This window comes from Mustela putorius, unplaced genomic scaffold, assembly GCF_011764305.1.
Source record: "Mustela putorius furo isolate JIRA1106 unplaced genomic scaffold, ASM1176430v1.1 tig00537227_pilon_pilon_pilon, whole genome shotgun sequence".
NCBI lineage: Eukaryota > Metazoa > Chordata > Mammalia > Carnivora > Mustelidae > Mustela > Mustela putorius.
Window position 1 is genome coordinate 3,487,473 of NW_025422368.1, and position 16,209 is coordinate 3,503,681.

The 16,209-nt window shown below is 51.8% G+C and overlaps 1 protein-coding gene across 1 annotated transcript; it reads left to right on the forward strand.

Moving 5' to 3' along the window:
* Nucleotides 1-1,516: 1,516 nt before the first annotated feature.
* Nucleotides 1,517-14,741, forward strand: LOC101672798 (keratin, type II cytoskeletal 5). Its single transcript, XM_004774686.3, is given in 11 exon segments — nt 1,517-2,046; nt 3,868-4,076; nt 6,650-6,710; nt 7,492-7,587; nt 9,628-9,771; nt 9,773-9,793; nt 10,551-10,676; nt 11,360-11,580; nt 12,118-12,152; nt 12,863-12,888; nt 12,890-14,741. Coding segments are annotated over 11 exon segments (1,596 nt in total). The 5' UTR covers nt 1,517-1,566; the 3' UTR covers nt 13,067-14,741.
* The last annotated feature ends 1,468 nt before the right edge of the window (nt 14,742-16,209 follow it).

Here is a 16,209-nt window from a genome sequence, read left to right on the forward strand (position 1 = left end):
AATGAAGAATGTTGGGCTGGGGCGATGGAGGGATGGAGGGATGGAGGGAGGCTGACTGCCAGCCAGACTCCAGGCTGGTGTTTCTGCCCACTTCCTCCTGCCTCTTGTTGGAATGCCTTCTTTGAGAAGCCCAAGCCCCTGGGCAGCTCTGTCCTCCCCACTCTGTATGTCATTCAGGGAGATACCTTCCCCTCCCAAACACAGACGGTTTTCTAAGGACACTGACGTAGGGTGGGCAGCCCAGCCCTTCTCCAGCAAAGGGGCTGATTGTTCCCTGACAGCTTCAAACTTGCAGACCGGAGCAAAGAAATAACAGGCCAGAAGAGGAGTTAAAAGTCAGCCCTGGGGGCAATGCTTTCACCAAGCAGAGGAGCCTGCTGAGACCCATAATTGCAGGGGGGCACTGAGGCATCCAGGAAGCTCCCACATTCCTGAGTTTACAGTCTCCGGAACCCCTCCCATAAGGCAAGAGCCTGGCATTACCCGGACTGGGGACCGCTCATGTGGGCCTAGAGGAAGTGGGCTCAGGGCTCAGGACCTGGTAGGAACCAAGAAATAGGAACCAGGACTCTGAACCATAACCAATCAGATGCCGTTCAGGAAGCTAATGGCAGGCCGGGAGAGACCATGAACAGAGAGAAGATGGGTGTAAAACCAGGGGCTAAAGGCTGGGAAGGGTGGCAGGAAGGAGAGAATTGAAATGGTGGGTAATCGTTAAATGTCCCTGGTCCCCAGGGACAAGAGGAATAGAAGGGATAGGAATTTTGAGAAAAATCCTGAGTCTGCCACCCTCAACAAACCACATCTCCTCCACCAGCATCAGGTACAAAGATCCTGTGGTCAGACCACTGCACCCTAACATCAGCCCAGCACCCGCTAGCCATGCGACCGCAGCCAAGTCTCACAACAACTCTATACCTCAGTACCTTCATGAGTAAAACAAGAGTAATAATAGCTACCCCATGGTGCTGCATGAAGATTAAATGAGAAGACAGGTGAAAAGCAGCTACCTATCATAGCTGCTCAATAAACGTTGGCAACTATTAGTCTCCTCCTTATCCTCACCAAGTCTTTATGTTAATCAAATGACATAATGCTTACAGCTGACCTGCCCCGTGGTCTGGCAAAGACTGAGTCCTCAGTAAATGAGGTTTCTCTTCTTTTCCCAGCAACAGGAAGGGCATAATCCAGTACTTGGGTTCAGAGTCCAAGAGCTAGGAATCCAAAGAGAGGAACAGCTCAGAAAGAGTGGGAGTGCCTGCCGTGTGAACCTGAGAACCTGGGTGGGCGGGGGGCTCAGGACCCACGCCTACCCCGGGCCCGAATCCCCAGGCCTGGTCCTGCCCTGGGTAGGGTGTTCCCCGTGATGATTAGGGGGCAGGAAAATGGGTGCTGGCCAGACATGCCATTGAGGTGAACTCAACAGAGTGGTCTTTGATCTTCTCCGGCCAAGCCCAGTTCTTGAAAGGGATAAAAGTCAAGGAAAGTCTGGGACAGCTAGACTTGGAAAGCTCCTCATCCCTTTGACACTTGTGCTCCTCTGACTCTCTGGCATCAGCTCCCACCATGACCCAACGATCTTCTGTCACCATCAAGTCAGGAGGCACTCGGAACTTCAGTGCTTCCTCGACCAGCCTCCTCCCAGGCTGCCGGCCCAGCTTCAGCTCTGTCTCTGTGTCTCAGGGCGGGAAGAGCTTCGGGGGCAGCTGTGTGGGTGGCTTCGGGACGAGGAGCCTCCACAGCTTTGGAGGTAGCAAAAGAATCTCCATCAGTGGAGGCTACCGCTGTAGCCGGGCCAGTGGTGGAGGTGCCAGCTATGGGCTGGGGCTCGGAGGCATGGGCTACAGGGCTGGGGGAGCCTTTGGCGGGTATGGATTTGGAGGCGGGATGATGTCTGGCTCCGGGGGCATCCAGGAGGTCACTGTCAACCAAAGCCTCCTGACCCCCCTCCACCTGGAGATTGATCCCTCCCTCCAGCGGGTGCGAAAGGAGGAAAGGGAGCAGATCAAGACCCTCAACAACAAGTTCGCCTCCTTCATTGACAAGGTGAGAGGCAACTGGGATCCCCACCAGAAAAGCAGCAGGTGCTTGGGGTATCTCTACTTTCTGTGCTTTTCTGAGGTAACCTGGGACTTGCCCAGGACCTGCAATCCTGGGGGCTAGGAAGACTGCTGACTTGGTGAAAGAAGGAGTGGTTTCCTACCTTGTTGAGGTGGGAGCAGAAAAATGTTCATCTCCACACTCCAGAGCTATCTGACCTACTGCAAGGCCATTGCTCTTTTGATGGATAATGAATGTGTATTCAAGTCAGACAGCAAAAAGGATCATTTTAAAGGCAAAGGAATGAAGGAATGAAAGGTTATGAGAAGCGTGCTGGGGTCACTTTTTCCTGCAGTTAATAGGGGCAAGTCCTCCTGTGGTGACTTCCCTGGTGACTTGGGTATGTCGGGGAAGCTGAGTGGTTGACAAGGGGCTGGCTTTTCCACTTTTCTTCTAGTGAGAGCTGACCTGTGACGTCAGCCCTGAGGGTGCCCTGTGGAATGACCTGTCCTCCTAGGGATTTCCCCAGGTCTGGGAAGAGAAGCTTTTCTCTTCTGTTCTGCCACTGGTTCCCCCGTAAGCTTGTTGCTTTGTCTGGGAAGAACAAATTCAATGATATGACTTATTCTGGCTCTATATATGAGACCTGGAAAGAAGAGTGCTAGACTCTTCCAACCTAGATCCTAGTGCTAGGAGGACATCCCCTAACGTCTTGGGCCTTGGTTAGGTTGGACAGATGGACTCCATGGTGACTCTGCAGGCTATGGAATGTCTCATCCATATCTACGAATATGCCAGTCTAACCAAAGGGACCATTGAGCAACAGGTTCTTCCATTTGATCACCCATGTCACCCCACTTGGCCTGGTATTTGCACCAACAGATGTGAGGTTTCCAGGAAACTGGCTCTGAGAGGAAAAGGCAGGCTATCCTTTGCTTGGTTCATCTGGAGGGGATGTGGGGGAAAGGAGATGTGATAGGGAGGGACTTGAGGCTGGGATTACCCCTCTTCTTTTAACAACAGAGAAGAAAGGTGGGCAGGGCAAGAGGGGCATTTGTTAAAGGCCCTCTGGAGGTACACTGCCATCTCCAAAGTTATGGAGGCTCCTTCATTGCTTCATTCGGAGGCTGTGTGTCATTCCAAGGGACCCCAAAAGAAAGACTTTGCATAAGGAGAAAGGTTTTGCATATTCCCAAGGCTGCCTCCCAGATGCAGGAGCAGATAGATGAGTACAACTCAAGCAAACCAGGCTAGTAGCACAAGACCACAAGGGACCTGAGAGAGCAGAGGGGGCTTCCTACGCCACACAGCAGGCCAAAGACATGGCTGGCATTGTGGCCAGGTCCCCCAGTGCAACTTTAGGGTGACCCATTTCGGCATTCCTGGACTGTATGGACAGCTGAGTCCAGGTTCTAGATCTGGAGAAATCACGTGGGAAAAGAAATGGACAGACTAAATTTTCTGCCAGGAACCTCCTACCCATTTAATGGGAATCAAAATCCCACCCAGCCAGATGACGGTGGAGTGTTCTTTCCATCAGCATTGTTTGGTGGATGCAGATGGTTTCCAGCCCCTCTGGTCCCAGTCCTCCTTACTTCTCCCGCCTCCTACTTAAGCCACTGCCTGTCTCCCAGGCCCGTTTCATCCACATTTGTGTGGTTCTCTACGTTCCAGTCTCCTCCAGGATGACGACAAGGGGGAGACTGCCACCTGGGCTCCAAGCTCCTAGAGGGCCTCCCTGCATTGTTGGGGGGCCCTGTGTCGCAGAGCCCTCTGGGAGGCTGCTGCAGGGCAGCCCACATGGTCTCTCCCCTCCGGTCTGGGCAGGTGCGGTTCCTGGAGCAGCAGAACAAGGTCCTGGAGACCAAATGGAGCCTCCTGCAGGAGCATAAAACCACCAGGGCCAACATTGAGCCCATGTTTGAAGCCTACATCAGCAACCTGAGACGGCAGCTGGACTGCCTGGGTGGGGAGCGGACACGGCTGGAGACGGAGTTGAAGAACATGCAGGACGTGGTGGAAGACTTTAAGAACAAGTGAGTAGACGCTCAGCCAGCTCCGGCAAGGGCCCTGCCCCAAGGGTCCTGGGGAGGCCCTGCTCTCTGAAAGTGTCCAGTCTAGTGGGGCAGTGGGATGCACACTCAGGGCAGCGAGGCAGAATCAGATAAAGAACTGCGACCCTGTGGTCAAGAACAGTGAGGCTTTGGGGAGGGGAGGGATGGAGATGATGATGACCTGCACGGGCACTAAGAGTGGGTTTTGCACAACCACCGCGTGAACTCTGCAGATGGGGAGAGTGAGGCTTGGAGACAGCCCCTGACTTAGCCGACGTTGTGCAGGTGGCCAACTCATGAGTTCAGAATCAAACCCATAGACTCTCACTCTCACATCTGTTCAACTCAGCCCCATTGCTAACTTACATGAGGGCACGCACTCATCCCAGCCTTGGCCAAGGCCAGGAACAAAGCAGGAGACAGATTTGCTGCCTTCTCTGCGGAACCACCACACACACACACAGCCCACTAAACATGATGGCATGCTTTTGCCTATAGATTCAAGCAGCTTCTTACTTCTGTTGTTTTAATTTATGTCTAATGCTCTTGGTCCAAACAAAATAAGGGAGTTGAGGAGTTTCTGTTATAGTTTTTCTAATGTAATGAGAATTCAGGTCTGAGATGAATTTAAATGGTAGCTACCACACACCTGTGGCTTTTTAAATTTTAATTAATTAAAATTAAATAAAATGTTAACGTTAGTTCCTCAGTCACACTAGCCCCATTTCAAGGGCTCAGTTGCTGCATGTGGCTGATGAGTCCCAGACTGGATATAGATATAGAGCATATCCGTTGCTGCAGGAAGTTCTATTGGGCAGCACTATGGAATCTTGGCCCCACTACTTACTAATTGAATTACCTCAGATACCCTGAACCCTAGTTCCTTTGTCTGTTAAAGAGCCTATTAATAGTGCCCACTCTGTAGGGGTTGAGAATATTATGTCAAAATTTGCCTGTGAAATACTTGGTATGGTGTCCAGTGCCTAGTAATTTTTAAATAAGTGTTAGCTATTTTTATTATAGGGATGATTGTGTATTTAATGATGCAGACACAGGCAAGAGAAACAAGTGGAGATGGATAATTTATAATATGTATGCAACATGGAGTAACAGTGTTTCAGTCTAAGAAGTCTTCCTGGAGGAAGAGACTTAACACTCAAGGTGGAGAAAGACAGAGGCACTGGGGAGGACTATTGGGGGATCAGTTGAAGAGTGTGTCCTGGTTAATGGACAGTGATATTCCTGTGGCAGGGACCTTAAGAGGCCCATGCAGGGGGAGGGACTGTGAGACAGAAAACACAGAAGGTGAGGACAGTTACATGGAGTTGCGGGAGGAGAAGATTCAGATTTTATTAAAAGGCAGCACGAGGAAACAATAAGGAAAACCTCATCTGCTCTGGAGAAGGAACAATACTGAAGATTCAGTGGCAGGAAAGGGCTTTTCTCAGATCCTACTGGACAGTGGAGGCAACACAATGTACTTAGTGTATATACATATATATGTATATACACTAACTTAGTGTATATACATATATATATATGTATATACACTATATACATATACACACACACACACATACCACATATACTTAGTATATATACCACATATACTTACTGTGGGATAGTACCTGGTGTTTTAAAAAATAATAATAACGAGCCATTCAGAGGTTAAAAAGAGCCTCTGAAAGGTTAAGTGATCTGACCCAGTGTACTCTGCTGGGAGGAAGAAAAGACAAAGCCCAAACCCCAACCACCCAACCACCCAGAGCTGCTAAGAGGGTAGGACTTGTTGATGCTTAGGAGGGCTGGGGAGGAAATGAGTCACCTAGAGCAGAAGGGAAGCTTCCTTCCCAGAGCTCAGTGAGCAAAAGTGCACCTCCTCATGCCCCTAGGGGGCAGGAGGGGAAAAGGGCTGCTCTCTAGGGGCAAATTGAAGAATGAGAAGCCTAGGCAGAGGAGGAGGGAGGACCCCTATTAGCCTGAGGATGGTTCCCTCTCTATGGTTCGGTTTAGCTAAGACCAGAGCGCCAAGACAATGTAGAGGTACCACGGAGGACAGGAGCCAGTCAAGGCCTGTGACTGTCTGCCTCAGGCCAGACCACTCCTTTTTCCTTCCTTCTTTTCGGCTTGGGGTAACACGAGGAGAAAAAGGAAGGCTGCTGGCCCCCTTATGGGGACATCATCACTCTATGGAGCAAAGCCTTGAAAAAGACAACCTCAGAAGGAATGAGCGTGGTTCTGCTTTACTGTTGTTTTGGGCTTGAGTTGTATTTGGACAGAAGTGGTTGTGTGATTGATGGGGCATGGGGGAACACGTGTACAGTGGCTCACTTTCCATGGTTTTTCTGGAGACCCACACCGCCTACCCCCCTATGACCCCAACTGTTGGACCTCACTCCCAGAAGCCTGCTCCTAACACCCATCTGCTTTTTTGTATTGATTTATGATTGGCCTAAAATAGGAGATTCATTTCAGGTATCCAAGATACTGATTCCATATTTTTATATATTAATCAGTGATCACCTTGACAATCCACTTCTTGATCCTTCCCACAGGTATGAGGAAGAAATCAACAGACGTACAGTGGCGGAGAATGAGTTTGTGGTGCTCAAGAAGGTGAGGCGACAGAGTTGCTCCCTCCTGGCTCCCAGGCCCAAGGAGCCCCTTCTGGGAGTGACGCCACTGAAGCCAGTGGCCTGGCACCTTTTAATTCATGTAGCTGATCTTTGAAGCAGGTTTTACTCTAGAAGTGTAAAAACTCAGGCTCAGGGAGGTCAAGTAAGTGGCCCAAGTTTACCCAGAAAATCAGAAGTGAGTCACGATCTGGGACTCCAGAGTCCAGGCTATAAATCATGACACCAGCCCCTCCCCACATGGAGTCCCTGAGGAGAGAAATGAGCAAAATGGGCCCTGTGTTGCGCTAAGGCTCAGTCAGGCTCAGAAGGACAGGAGCAGGACAGGGAATGGCTCCATGGAGTGGTGGGCCTTCCTGCTGAGCAGGGCGGACAGAGGGAGGGGAGAGCAGCTGGGGAGGGAGAAAAGAGCAGCCCTGTGTGCAGCCCAGGAAGGGGCTGAGAGTGTGAGGAGGAGGGCCCAGGGAGAGGCTGGGAGAGCCCAGAGGCAGCCGAAACCCACGGACCCAGGATGGTATTGACCTCACCAGTGCAGGTGACCTAAGATCTGTCCATGTAACATGAGCTAGGGAACAGGTGAGCATTCCCTGACAGCCCTGGTCCCCACATGTCTTCCCCCCCCCCTGCAAATTCCATTCCAAAGCCTGGAACAGAGAAATGCTCTCATCTCTGGGTGCTGACATTCTCCAGCCTAGCTCTCTGCCAGACGGGCTGGCTGCTGCACCAGAGATGAGCCTCAGAGTGATAGCATGTTCTGTGCCCAGGATGTGGATGCCGCCTACATGAACAAGGTGGAGCTGGAGGCCAAGGTGGATGCCTTGATGGATGAAATCAACTTCCTGAGAGCTTTCTATGATGCGGTAAGCAGTGTCAGGGGCTGGGGGCCTAGGCTGGGCACACAGGCTGCCGGCTCCTTCCCTCATCTCCTCTCTGCTCCCCACCATGTCCCCAGGTTGGAATTCATGGAGCATAAGCTGCTTTCCCTACCAAGGAACAAAATGAGTTTCCCTAGAGCAGCTGGGGGGTCAGGCAAGATATTCAACCTTGACCACTTGGACCATGCATGTGCTATTGGTCAGGCAAAAAAACAAAGCAAAACAAAACAACACAACAACAACAACAAAAAAAAAAAAAAACCTCCTGTTGATGAATTGCACGTGCTTTCCAGAGACATCGCTGGGCATCCTGGCTCACCCAAACCCAGCACAAATTTACCAGATACTCTTTCTAGAGGACGAGGTTGTGAATGATGCCATTTCACAAACCAAGTGGCAATCAGTGAACCCTTGGGTGCTTTTAAAAGCACCAAGGGCAGATGTCCAGCTCTCCTGAAGACACGTATCACTTGCAACTCCACATGCCAGACACTATCCTTGGGGCTGCAGGGGCAGTGCTGAGCAGACACAACAAAGCCCCTAAGTTCTTAGAGCTTCTATTACAGTGGAGCAGCACAGAGAGGATGGGATAACTATGCCATTTCAGGCATAGTAGGGCTGATGGAGAGAAACAGGGAATGGTGACAGGCAGGAGGTGGGTGACAGCTGATGAGAAATGGGAAGAAATGAGGACTCAGGAATGCCAGGAGGAGGCCAAGGTGGCTGGAGGAGAGTGGTCAAGATGGAGTGAGAGGTGCATTGTGTGCCCCCCAGTAGATCTGATAAAGACAGGTGATATGCCCATGCATGACGTATGTTTGGGGTGCAAGAGAAGTGGGTCATGTTCCAGGAGCAGGAGCATGGGCTCCATGGCTTTGGACAGGTGCAGTGACCACCCTGCCGCCCACATAGGAACCAAAAAAAAAAAAAAAAAAGGCATCATTTTTCTCTGCTTGTTCACTACAATGCTGACAGCTGTAAGCATGTGGGCTGAAACAACCCCCCAACTCAGGCTAGGTCAGCTACCAGGAAAACTATGTAGGAAAAACATATTGCAAAACAACAACAAAATAATAATTGCTTGAAGCAGGGGATGCATGAACCAATCCTTAATAAACAAAGGAAAGGAATATTTTTACTTAGATTTGTGCTGTGGACCAGGGATTCTCAAATTTTAAAGTGTATCAGAATCTTCTAGACCACATGTTAAAATACCAGTTCTGATTCGGTGAATCTAGGGTAGGAACCAAAATATTGCAGTTCCCAGGGCTATTGTTCCCAGGTAATGCTATTGCTGTTGCTGGTCTCAGGATCCAGCAACCTTAGTGGTGGAACCGACACCTTAGATGAGTCTGGAAAGTGATCAATAACAAATAATTTGTGGTTTACTGTTTCAAAAACAGTGTTATGTAGACATGAATTGGTTTAATACTCGCAGAAAGCATGTAAAACAGTGCTAGGACCAGCCACCCTGAGACTCAGAGAAGTGATCTAACCCAGACTCCAGTGCTTTGCTCTGGTGCCCTTTCTGCTGTCTTGAGCTGATTTCCATTTTCCATCCCTGAGGAACAGGGAGGAGCCAAGTTGGGAAACAGGATTGAGATGCAGCAGAGCTTTCTGGCTCCTTGTGACTCAGTTTTCTGTCATAAGAGGATTTCTTTATTTGGTATAAAAGGTTGTATTTTCTCAGAACCTGAGACAGCCCGGCACTGACAGGTCACAGCAAGGTGTACTCCCTTGATAGCGGGAGTGGCTGCTGGAGGATGCTGGCTAGGGTTCCCTGTGTGGCTGCTCCCCACGTGCAGATGAGCTGATGATCAAGTCCGGGTGTAAACTCAGTGACCTTCCTAATGTCCTTCCCAGCCCTTTGGACCAATACAGAGGACTGCACCCCAACAGTGCAAGTGAGGTCCTTGATACCAATGTCTGTTTCCTGGGCCTGGCCACTGTCTCCCAATACACACACACACACACACACACACACACACACCCTGCTTCAGCTATTCTGTTTGGCCCCCAACACAGGAGCTGGCTCAGCTTCAGGCCCAGATCTCAGAAACCTCCGTGGTCCTGTCCATGGACAACAACCGCAAGCTGGACCTGGACAGCATCATCTCTGAGGTCAAGGCCCAGTACGAGGACATTGCCAACCGTAGCCGGGCTGAGGCCTGAGTCCTGGTACCAGACCAAGGTGAGATGTCAAGGTCAAGTCCATGAAACAGTCTTAGAGAACTGGGATTTCAAAGGCAAATTAGGTAAGAGCCTTGTCCTGTCGGGTGTCGTGTTCAGATGGGGTCAAAGGGATATGAGATCAGCCTGAGTTTACCCTCTGTCAGGAGCACCCCTTGGGCAACACCATCAGGATCCCAGGGAAACAACCAGGTGAAGCAGGAGGTGGTCAGTCCTCTGCAAGGGGGAGGATGGACACACCTCAAATGCCCCATAGAGGCCAGCAAGGGACAGCTAGACAGCACCAGCCAGCAGGACCCAGAGAGGGAAGGTAGGAACTCCTCCTGGATCTGGAGAAGGGAGGTACAGCGTACAGTGGTGAGGGGCTGGGAGCAAAGGGTCAACATGGGCCACACAATGAGATTTTTCAAGTTAGAGAAAACTCTCTAAGCGGGGGAGCCACAAATATGAAAGAGCTTAAAAATGAGAGTGAAAAGCACCCCTGCGTGCTGCTGAGCTCGTGAGGAAAAGATAACCTGATACAGAGGGGGAAGGATGAGAGACCAGACACAGGGCGGGTCCAGCTGTGGGGTGGGGTCAGCGGGCATGGAGGGGACAGAGCCGAGAGACAGTGCAGATGGAATCTGATGGAAGGCAGCTGTGGGGACAAAGGGAGGCACTTCCAAGCAGCACTCTAGAAGACTGTCGGGCCCTGGGAGGCCACAGCCATCTTGCCTCTGGCCTGACCATGCCCTCCCTACCCCACCACGTCCCCCCAGTATGAGGAGCTGCAGCGGTCAGCCGGCCGGCATGGGGATGACCTCCGCACCACCAAGATGGAGATCTCCGAGCTGAACCGCGTGATGCAGAGGCTGCGCTCTGAGATTGATAACCTGAAGAAGCAGGTAGGGCTGAGCTCCCAGCAGACATCCCACCCGTGCCCCTGACCACTGGCGGACCTGGGCCTGGTCCCAATGCAGCCCATGCAGAAAGAAACCTCCCCAGATGAGGGACCATCCAGGATTGTGACTATGCTGTCTCCCACCCCACCAGGGAGGTCAGGACGTTCTTTCTGAGATCTGCCCATCAGTTGCTCCTTAACAGATGGGTCTGCCCTCTGGGGACATACAAGACAAAACTATGCAGAGAAGTGCAACATCAGAAAGGGCCATACCCCCAAAAATCATTTTCTCCCTTATGGTTAAGTCTCAAATTATCCAAGGAGGACAGAAATTAATCTTTTATTTATTTGTTTGTTTGCTTGTTTGTTTATTTTTATTTGACAGAGAGAGAGCTCACAAGTAGGCAGAGAGGCAGAGGGAGAGGGGGAAGCAGGCTCCCTGCTGAGCAGAGAGCCCAATACGGGACTCGATCCCAGGACCCTGAGATCATGGCCTGAGCTGAAGGCAGAGGCTTAACCCATAAGCCACCCAGGTGCCCTGATTAATCTTGTTTTTAAAGATGATGAAACTCCAAGTTCCTTTGCATAAATCCATTTCAGGAAATTCTCCCATATGTTTAACCTTAAAAACACATCTTACTCCATTCTCTGGGGGCGACCTCACAAACTCCCCTGTGCCCCTGGCAGTGTGCCACACTCCAGAATGCCATCGCTGATGCTGAGCAGCGTGGGGAGCTGGCCCTCAAGGATGCCAAGAACAAGCTGGCTGAGCTGGAGGACGCCCTGCAGAAGGCCAAGCAGGACATGGCCCGGCAGCTGCGCGAGTACCAGGAGCTCATGAACGTCAAGCTGGCCCTGGACATCGAGATTGCCACCTACCGCAAGCTGCTGGAGGGCGAGGAGTGCAGGTGGGGGGCTTTCCCCGACCATGGCTGCTCAAGAACCTTGGCTCCCACCGTGGCTCAAACAGACTTCACAGATACCAAGAGCCCCAGTGTCAGGCCCCAGAAGAAACTCCAAAGGCAGAAACAGAGTTAAGATGCAGCCTTTCCCCAGAGGCACTCTGTAGTCTCAGCCTCTCCCATCATTGCTACTGGACCCGGGGCAGAGGATTGGGGTGATGATGTCAGGCAGAGGTGGCCCATGACCACCTGGAAGGCCACTAGCAGAGCCATTCCTACCCAGCCCCCAGGCTACACTGGGGATGGGCCACTGGGGCTCTGTGCTTGCTGGAGATGCCTACAATCAAAGTGTCCCTCTCCACCTAGCAAACTGGCATCCCTCTCCCCACTTCTATGTATTTTGATTTGGTGTCTCTTCTAGAGTCCCCTCGCAGGTTCTTATTAGCTAGATGAAAGTGACAGCAGGAGACGCAAGAGCCCAGGGATCTTCAACTTCTCAGCAAATGAAATGTCTCTTTCTCTCCCCCCTTCCCCCCGCAACAGACTCACTGGGGAAGGTGTCGGACCCGTGAATATCTGTGAGTAAATGTCTTGGGATACTAGAAAAGTGGGCATCAAAACAGAAGCAATAGCATCACTAACAAGGTGTTGGGGATAGATGTGGACAGAGATGTCATTAAGACAGAGAGGGGAGGTCGAGGCATCTTCGAATGTTTGACAGGCTGTAGGGAGCTGTGTCCCATGGTACTGAGCTCCCTGTCACTGAATGTGGTTAAGTGGACACTATAAACCATTGCCTCTCAGTGATGTGTCAGAACGATTACAGTTGGGGGACACCCATCCAGGTGGCCCTCAGGCCTCTTCCATTATGGGAGCCTATGCTCCTGCCCAGCACACAAGGCCTTGTGCTCCATCCAGTACGAGAGCCCTGTGCAGCAGAGAAATGGACACAGCAAGTATGACCCTGGACTTGCCACTTGATGTCTCTGCACCCCCATTCTCCCTCTGGAAAGTAGAGGTGATGGTGGTAATGGTGCTTTCTCGGCCTGATGAGATCAACATGGTCACAGCTGTGAAAGTGCTTTGAAAAGTGCAATGTCCTCTACAGACGCTCAGGAGGGGGGGCAGCATGTCACGGGGATGGCGAGTCCATGACCACCCTCTCAGACCCCGGCCCCTGGATCCAAGACATTCCTGTTCTGGGGGCGGGGCGGGGAGCCCCCCCAGGGAGGGAGCTCCTGGGGACCCAGAGGAGTCTACCAATGTGCCCTGTGTCTTGTCTCCACAGCCGTGGTCTCCTCCAGTGGGGGACACTGGCTACAGCTCAGGCGGCGGCCTCTGCATGTCAGGAGGCGGCGGCTACAGCAGCAGCCTGGGCTACAGCTCCGGGGGCAGCTTCAGTTCCACCAGCAGCCGCAGCATGAGTGGCAACAGCTCCAGTATGCGCATGATCTCCAAGACATCGTCCACCAAGAAGAGTTACAGGAGCTAAAGCGCCCCACCCTCCAGGCTCCCGCCTCCAGACTCCCCTGACCCCCCACCCTAAGGCCTGCCGCTTTGCTGATGCCCCATGCACAGAATCAACAGCAGGAGGCGTGGGGAGTGGCCTTTGAGTTCTAAGATGATCTTGTCCATCCCTCTGCCTCCAGATGCATCCCCACAGGGGTAACCCCCCACCTTGCTCCTTATCCCAGGGCCCTCCAGGGGCCCCAGGTATCCACTTCAACTAACACCCACTCAACTCCTCCGTGCTAAGACCTGGGCTAGGACTTTGCCCATCAGCAGCTCCCAGAGCTGGAGCACCGTAGGGTCATCCTCCCCACCAGAGCCAGATCCATGCCGCCCAAAGTCCTTTATGGGGGAGGAAGGAGCTTAGAATTGACCTTGGTGCCCCCAAAGAGGTTGCATGTAGTCTAGACTAGAGTTCCCACGCATGTGTTCTCTTGCCGCAAACAAGATCCTTTCCTGCAAGCCCCTCCAACCAGGGAAGTCTGCCAATCCAAGCAGGATGTCGTGTCCTCACTTCCTCCCATATTGTCCCTTGTTGGACTCCCAGCCACTTCCCCTGACCACTCTCCCACCACCAGAATATTGCAATAAGGAATCAACACCCTTTGAAATATGACCAACTCGATTATTCATACTAGAATAGAGTGATTTTATCAAGAAGGCAAAAGTTCTCCATGGCCTGGGGCTACACTCCTTGATAGTTCATAGCCGAATTCCTTTCAGTTCTGCCCCATTTAAGCCACTATTAGAATTAGCGACCCACACAGAACCGCTCTACTGCTGAGTGGGAGGGAGGCAGGCTAACCCGGGTGTGGGAAGGTAGCCGGGCAGCAGATGACCTGGAAAAGGAACCCAGTCAGCCTGTGTTAGAATGGCCCTGGGAGAATCCTCCCACAGAAGGATTCAGGAGACTTTCTCCTTGCTCCTTTCTCCTTGCTCTGTGGTAGCCATATCTCTTCTCTGGAAAGTTCTCTTTCCTTCTTACCTTGCTCTTTCCACCTCCCTCCTTGTTCTGCTCCTCCTCCGCAACCCTGTGTGTCTCCTCTCTTCATCCCTCCCCTCTGCTCCTTTATTTCTCTCTTTTCTTCCCCTCCCACTCATCCATTTGGCAATATATCCCCTGTTCCCTCTCCCCTGACCTCTCTTTTTCCATCTCCCCATCTCTGACATGTCTACGGTGTGGATTTGCCTGTGCTGCAGGCCTGGCTAGAACTGCACTCTCAAGGTAGTCCCCCAAACCTTATGCCCCACAGGGAAGGCCTAAGAGGGCACACTCAGGAGAGAGACAGTACTTCCTCTGACACCTTGCTCGCTCTCAGAGCATGCTGGTCCGGCCTGTGAAGGAAGCAGAGGTAGAGGAGCAGTGGAGGAGGGGAGCTGCATAGGTCCAGAGATCTTTCTCAGACCGGCCTTCACAGAGTGGTTTCCCTACTTGAGGATCTAGGAGCTCTCAAAACACCCGCCATGCATTCAAGACCAAAATGAATTCCAAAGGCAAGCAGGGCCTGGCTTTCAGCTTTGGACATGAAGCCAGGAGAGATATGAAGTCGGAAAAAAAGTCACCCTGCTCTGATTATCTCAAACCTTCCCAAACTGCCTATTTCCCATGCCTGCCTAGTTCCTGAAACCGCTTCAATAAAGTGTCACTGAGCTCTTTAGGTGTTGGTAGAGTCTGTGTCTTATCTCACATTCAGAGGGCAGCCTTGGAACCAGTGTTTTCTGGGAGAAGGTGCCTTCTGCCCTCAACAGATCCAGACAACAATCCCCTACTCTCTGATCCCCAGCTCTGGTCCCGGGCTCCCGGGGACCCAACATGTCACTGCACCACGCTCTGGCCTTGGAGTGGTGGGGGACTGCTCTCCGGTCTGGCTTCTTAGTGTCACTATCCACTCTCACACCATCTCCTGGGCCAACTTCTGTGACACTTACCCCAGGGCAGAATGGGAATCCCCCTCTCCTGCCATCATGCAACAAGACCCATCACACCTCACCTCTGCCCCCCACCATTGCCCTTGGCCTTCTGTGACACCCCTGACCTCCCCAAACCTCAATTTCCCTTCCCAGCATTTTAGGACCCAAAGTCAAGTCTAGGAAGAAGGAGACAGTGAAATAGCACAGTTAGACCAAAACTATGGAGCTCCAGGCTCCTAATCTTCAGGTGGAACGGAGAAGACATAATGCCTATTGGCGGGAGACTCACATTCTCAACCAGGCTTCTCTCCACCAATGCAGCAGAGCATGGTGCCAACAGAAAGAATAGGACCGAACCCCAGTCTACCACGAATGCGCTGTGTAGTTCGGGTTACTTACTTAATCACTCTGCTCCTTACGTTCTCATCTATAAAACAGAAACTACATCATGATGCCGTCAGGCAATTAAATGAGATCGTGGGTGTAGAGCTTGAGGTGGTCCCAGCACTCAGTAAACGCCCAATAAATATTATTATTATTATTATTTTGGCTTAATTGTGACCTGGAAAAAAGCAGTATGGCAGGGAAAGACAGCGACAGCAGAAGTCTCATGGAGGAAACTGATGGAAAGGGAGAGGGAAAAGAATTAGGGGCGGAGGCACTTCAGGCATCTCCAAAGAGCTATGACCTGGGTGCTGGGGAGGAAGCTGGTGTCCCGCATCCATCTGAGCAATTCCTGAGGGCAGCAACGGTCCCTGGAAATGTCCTCAGGTTAGAGCAGGCTCTGTCTACCTCGGGGAGGATGGAGATTAGGTGGGGACAAAAGGCAAAAGGCTAGTGACACAATAATGTCAACCTAATGGCTGACATCAGTGCATCTTTGGGGGGCCCAAGGGGTCCTGGGGACAACATCTCTTCCTCCCCCTCCTCTTGAGTCCTCTGCAAGCATTTTGGGGCTAAACAGGCCCCAGAGACAAGAGTCCATTCAGGAGCCCCAGAGGTACTGAGCCAGAGCCAGCTCCCACCTGGCCTGAGGAGGGGCAGGTCCCAACCTGCTTGTGGGGGCTTTTCCCACCTCAAACTCCTCCCTCCCAGGGAGCTTCTAGAAACACCTAGGATCCTACGGAGGTCCCTTGGATCTGGCATATCTGCAGAAAAGCAGCTTTGGGGGAAAAGAACATCCCCAAGCATAATTAATTTGGCCTCTAGTCTTGG